Source organism: Arachis ipaensis, chromosome B5, assembly GCF_059453495.1.
Source record: "Arachis ipaensis isolate K30076 ecotype BB chromosome B5, ASM5945349v1, whole genome shotgun sequence".
Lineage (NCBI taxonomy): Eukaryota > Viridiplantae > Streptophyta > Magnoliopsida > Fabales > Fabaceae > Arachis > Arachis ipaensis.
The window spans coordinates 61117857-61123943 of record NC_142440.1 but is presented as its reverse complement, the minus strand read 5'-3'; the positions used below and the strand labels follow the sequence as shown (position 1 = coordinate 61123943).

The 6087-nt window shown below is 38.4% G+C and overlaps 1 protein-coding gene across 1 annotated transcript; it reads left to right on the top strand.

The window, feature by feature from the left end:
- Positions 1-4327: 4327 nt before the first annotated feature.
- LOC148564377 (uncharacterized) lies at positions 4328-4807 on the top strand. Its single transcript, XM_088487029.1, has one exon. The coding sequence runs from the start codon at positions 4328-4330 to the stop codon at positions 4805-4807; it is 480 nt and encodes a 159-aa protein (XP_088343155.1).
- Positions 4808-6087: the final 1280 nt, after the last annotated feature.

Below are 6087 nucleotides of genomic sequence, written 5' to 3'. Positions count from 1 at the left end.
CCAAAAAATACCTGAAATCACAGAAAAACACACAAACTCATAGTAAAGTCCAGAAATGTGATTTTTATTTAAAAACTAATAAAAACATAATAAAAACTAACTAAAATATACTAAAAACATACTAAAAACAATGCCAAAAAGCGTATAAATTATCCACTCATCACAATTATAAAATGCAACCCGACCAATCAAACAAGACACTAAACATAGTCCGGGGTGATGACAAGTCATCTTATGCTAGTTTCACAAGTATTTTTCATTTGTTTCATTAGGTTTTATGCCCTTTCTTGCACAATAAGTAAGTGGTTGGAGTGGAATTTCATGATTATTTTGATTCAATCAAGCATCGATTATTTTATACAAAATTATGAGATATATGCAAGAAATAAGTCATTATTATAAATGATGCAAATTCTTATGATTTTGGGGAGACTTTGATTGCCATTTTGATTGAATTTAGTTGAGAAAATGAAGAGAAAAAGAGGCACTCCAGAATAATGTTGCGTTCAAAGAAAAAACGCCATGCTCAGTAGCAACGCACAAGCGTACAGTACGCCTACGCGTCAAGGGCGATTTTTGAAGATCCACATGTAGGCGTGGATGATGCGTACGCGTGGAAGTGGTTGGCGCTCGTTTTCAAAGCAAACGCTACGTTCATTAAGTCAGTGTTTTCGGGCAGATTTGAATTTGGGATTGAACTTCCGCAACCGACGCGTACGCGCACATGACGCGTACGCGTCGATGAAGCACGTGAACGCGTGGGTGGCACTGAAGCCTGGAATTTATGTTTTGCCACCCACGCACACGCGCAGAGGATGCGCATGCGTGGGCAGCGTTTGTTGCGCGAACGTAGCGCTCATTAAGAGAATGCTATCAAGGACGCATACGCGTGAATATGGCGCGCAAGCATGATGAAAGCTGAAGGTGGCAATGACGTGTACACGTACGTGACGCGTACGCGTCGATGAGCAAAACTTCGAAGGGACGCACGGGCACAGTAGACGCTTACGCGTGGGTGAATGAACGCTGCACTCACTTTGAGAACGCAACGTTCCCTTGGACGCAGCTACCAAGCACCATCCTGACCCACTTTATACAAGGCCAAAAAACCCATTCCAAGTACGGGAAGCCAGAATTGGAAAGTGTATAAATAGAGAAGAATTTGATTTCATCAAGGAGCTCTCTTTTAATTTCCTTTTAGAATTTTAGAATTGGAGATCAGATCTGAGTTTTCCTTTTTGTTTGTTTTCTTTTTTCTGCAATTTTTATTTTCTGTTTGGGTCTGGGAACTTGGATTGAAGAATTCTTCTGAATTTCTTCATCTTGAAGTCATCTTTTACTTTTTCTTTTTATAGTTCTAAGAATTGGAGATCTGATCTTAGTTTTCTTTCTGGTTTTCTTCCTTCTGTAATTTCTTCTTTTCTGTTTTGATAAGAGAGCAATTTAGGCCTTAGTTTTCTTTCTATTTTGATTCTTATGCAATTTTCCATTTTTATTCTGGTACCAAAATCCTGATTGATCTATTTTCTGAATTTCTTCATCTGAGAGTTCTCTGATTTATTGCAATTTACTTTCTCCAGTTCTGTTTTGATTCTCAACACCCAAATCCCTTTATTCTTCATGCAATTTAAGTTTCCTGGCAATTTAGATTCAGCAATTTAAATTACTTGCACTTTAAGTTTCAGTTATTTACCTTTCTTGCCATTTAAGTTTTAGCTCTTTTAATTTCTTGCACTCTAAGTTTCAGCCATTTAAGCTTCTTGCAATTTATTTTTCTGTCAATTTTCATTCTGCACTTTAGTTTCCTTGCAATTTCAGTTCTGTTATTCAAATTTCACCCCAAATCATCAAATATTCGCTTAACTAAATTCATCACCAAACTAAAGTTGCTCAATCCATCAATCCCTGTGGGATCGACCTCACTTCTGTGGGTTTTACTACTTGATGTAACCCGGTACACTTACCGGTGAGTTTGTGTGGAATCGATTTTCCCTCATCAAGTTTTTGGCGCCGTTACCGGGGATTGATATAGATTGACAATGATTAAGTAAGGTGATAATCTAGATTAAGCATTTTCTTTATTTTTTTTAGCATATTAATTGTTTGAGATTTTGTTCAATCTAACCTTGACCTCACTCTAGCAATAGAGTGTTTTGTTTTAGTTTTTTGGTTTTTGTTTGTGTTGTATGCCAGGAGGAAGAAGAGGTGCATCTACCTCTTTTGATTCTGAGCCAGAGAGGACATTCTTGAGATTGAGAAGAGAAGCAAGAGGGAAGAGTGTTATTGGAGAAGAAGAATCAGAAGGGGAAAACCAAGAAATTAAGGGAAACCTCCCTAATCCACCAGAGGAAGTAGCCAACAACAATGGTCCACCTCAAAGGAGAGTTCTAGCCTCTTACACATTCCCCAATCCAAGAAACTACGGGAGCAGCATACTCACTCACAATGTTCATGCAAACAACTTTGAATTGAAGCCTCAACTTATCACTTTGGTGCAAAACAACTATTCATATGGAGGAGGCCCCCTTGAGGATCCAAATTAGCACTTATCCACTTTCTTGAGGATTTGTGAAACTGTCAAAACCAATGGTGTGCATCCGGTTATCTATAAGTTGCTATTATTTCCATTTTCCTTGAGAGACAAGGCCTCTCAATGGCTGGAGACATTCCCTAAAGAAAGCATCAACACTTGGGATGATTTGGTGAATAAATTCCTATCTAATTTCTACCCACCTCAGAGAATCATAAGACTGAAGACAGAAGTGCAAACATTCACTCAAATGGATGGAGAATAACTGTATGAGGCATGGGAAAGATACAAAGCTCTAATTAGGAAATGTCCATAGAGATGTTTAGTGAATGGGACAGACTCTATAATTTCTATAAGGTGTTGACTCTAAAAGCTCAAGAATCTTTAGACTACTCAGCAGGAAGATCATTACAACTAATGAAGACAGCTGAGGAAGCCCAGAATCTCATAGACACTGTGACCAACAACCAATACTTTTATGCTCATCAGAGGCAACGCCAACCGGTTCAAAAGAAGGGTGTGTTGGAACTAGAAGGAGTGGACACTATCTTGGCACAGAACAAGCTGATGCACCAACAAATCTAGCAACAGATGGAGTTGATAACAAATAGAATTGATGGCCTTCAAGTGGCTGCTGTAAACACAGCAAGCCAACCTGCAATTGGATGGAACCAAAGTGAAGAAGCTTTTGAGAAAAGCAACTATGAGCAGCAACCGGAGCAAGTCTAATACATGCATAACACCTCAAGCTCTTTCCAGAATGAATTCCACAGAGATACATACAATCCATCATGAAGGAATCATCCTAATTTGAGGTGGGGTGATAATCAGAATTCATGGCAAAAGAATCACAATTGCAACAACTCCCGCAACACAAACAACCAAAGTCATTCATCCAATAATACTAACCAATTCAAAAACCCACAAAACACATATCACCAACCCCATAATAACTCACAAAACCACCAGAATAACTTTTTTACACCCACATTCTACCCACAAAATACCCCTGCAAATAATTCAAATAACTTCCAGCGACAACCATCTCATTTCACACAACCATAACCAAATCCAGACTCTCAAAGAATCTATAGTCTAAAGATAATGATGGAGAAACTCATGAAAAATTAAGAGATGGTAAGACAAAATTAGGAAGCTGCAAGGAAAGATCAAGCCCCGGCATTCAAAATCTAAGAGGCCTCAATTCGAAACCTTGAAAGATACATGGGGCAAATGGCTAAACAAATTTCAGAAATAGGTGAGAAGAGAGCAAATGCCTTCCTTAGTGACACTGAAACCAACCCAAGAGACATAGGAAAAGCCATAAAATAGGAAAAGTGCAAAGCAATCACTTTGAGAAGTGGAAAGAAAGTGGAGAAAGAAGCCATTACTCAAGAAGAGCACAACAAAGAAGGCTCAAAAGAAGAAGTGAATGAGCAAAAGCAGGAGCAAGAAACTCCCACACAAAATGATAAGTCAACCAAGAAGGAGGTAGTGAAAGCATACCAACCAATGTTACCATATTCTCAAAGGTTCAAGGAAGAGAACAAAGAGAAGCAATACTCCAAATTCTTAGAGATATTCAAGACACTGCACATCAACATCCCTTTCATAGAAGCACTTGAACAGATGCCATTATATGCTAAGTTCATGTAGGAATTGTTGACAAAGAAAAGATCCTTGAAAGAAGGACAAATAGTTGTGATGACCAGGGAGTGTAGTGCCATCATCCAGAGAGAATTGCCAAGGAAGAGGAAGGACCCAGGGAGCTTTCATATCCCCTGCACTATAGGCAACATGATAATTGAGAGAGCATTTTGTGACCTTAGTGCAAGCATCAATCTGATGCCTCTATCCTTGATGAAGAAGCTTCAAATTCATGAATTGAAACCCACACAAATAGCCCTCCAAATGGCAGACAAATCCATTAAGCAAGCATTTGGAGTTGTGGAGAATGTATTGGTAAAGGTGAAAAAATTTTTCCTCCCAGTTGACTTTGTCATTCTAGACATAGAGGAAGATCATAACACTCCCATCATTCTAGGGAAATCTTTCCTAACTACAGGCAGAGCATTAATAAATGTTGAGAAAGGAGAATTGATGCTGAGGGTGCATGAAGAGCATATAGTGTTCCATGTCTTCAAGAGTTTGCAAGATCCCACTCAAGAAGAAGAGTGTAAGAAGATTGAATTAAGAGATCCAAACTTGAAAGAAGCACCTGATGAGTCACTCCCAATGCACTCGAACTCATGCTGGAAAGGAGGGGAACTATTATGACAAGCTCAAGAAGTTGAGGAGGAAATACAATAACAGCCTCCACAGGAAAGTCTCAGCAAGAACATTCCAACCATTGAGACCCCAAAACATGAACCACCTCCTGAAAAAAAAAGAATCCAAAGAAGAAAGTGCCAAGAGGGTGGAAAAACAAGAAAATTCCCATTGAAGGCTTCACACCGGGAAACAAAGTGATGCTAGCTTACCAACCAATGGAAACATCCCCACATTTCTCTGGATACTACACAGTGAATAAAATCCTTTCACTTGAACATGTAGAAATCATCAAGAATGATACTGGAGGAAAGCTCACAGTGAGAGGGGAAGAGTTAAGGCATTATGTTCATCACCCTCCCTAATGAGGGACAACCGTCAAGCTAGGGACGATAAAAGAGCGCTTGTTGGGAGGCAACCCAACCGAAGGTAACTCCCTTTTTCTTTCACTGTTTCAAATAAGAAAGTTAAGTAGATTTATCTGTATTACAAGGAGCTAAGTTTGGTGTTACACACCAAAGTAATTCAAGGGTGAATGTTGGATGCTAAGTTTGGTGTTCCACCAAAGATTTTAGAATACATTGCACCCTCAGCATGACTAGTTAGCAGCTCCAAACAATCAGAGAAACTACTTAACAATTGTTTAGTTTTTAGTTCATAGTCTATTTTCTAGTTCATAGCTTGCTTTTCTAGTCTATAGTAAGTTTTCTTAATAAAAGCATATGTGGTTTTCTGCATATGTACAAACTGCTACATAAGGCAAGGAATTAAGTTTGGTGTTCACACACCAAAGTAAGTTCAAAAGCCTACAAACATTCATGCATATTAACCATTTTTTAAGTGCTTAGGGGAACAAGCAACTTCCACTACCGGTGTAGAAAACTATTCAACTTTTTGGAAGGGCTATACATCATCAGCAAGAAAAGAACAAAAGCAAAGAAGGAGGATGAAAGACTAACCAAGAAAATACCAAAAGGTTGTATTGTTACTCAACTGTTTATATCTGCCGCGCTTTAGTTGGAAGTTTAATTGTTCTCATTTATGATAAGTTTACCCCTATCTGCACTCTGCTAGTTTATTATCGTATTATTATTCAATTAAGTGATCAAGCCAGAATGTCTGCATCATTTATCTGCTTGAATATACGCTTTGTTTCCTTCTGCATAAATAAGAGAAAATGTTGAAACAAAAAGTAATTGTCCAATGTGGTATGACTAAAAATAAAGTTCAGTGGTGGTAATTGTTTGATTAGTTGGTGAGCTCACTAATAAAAGCTGCAAGGTAGAATA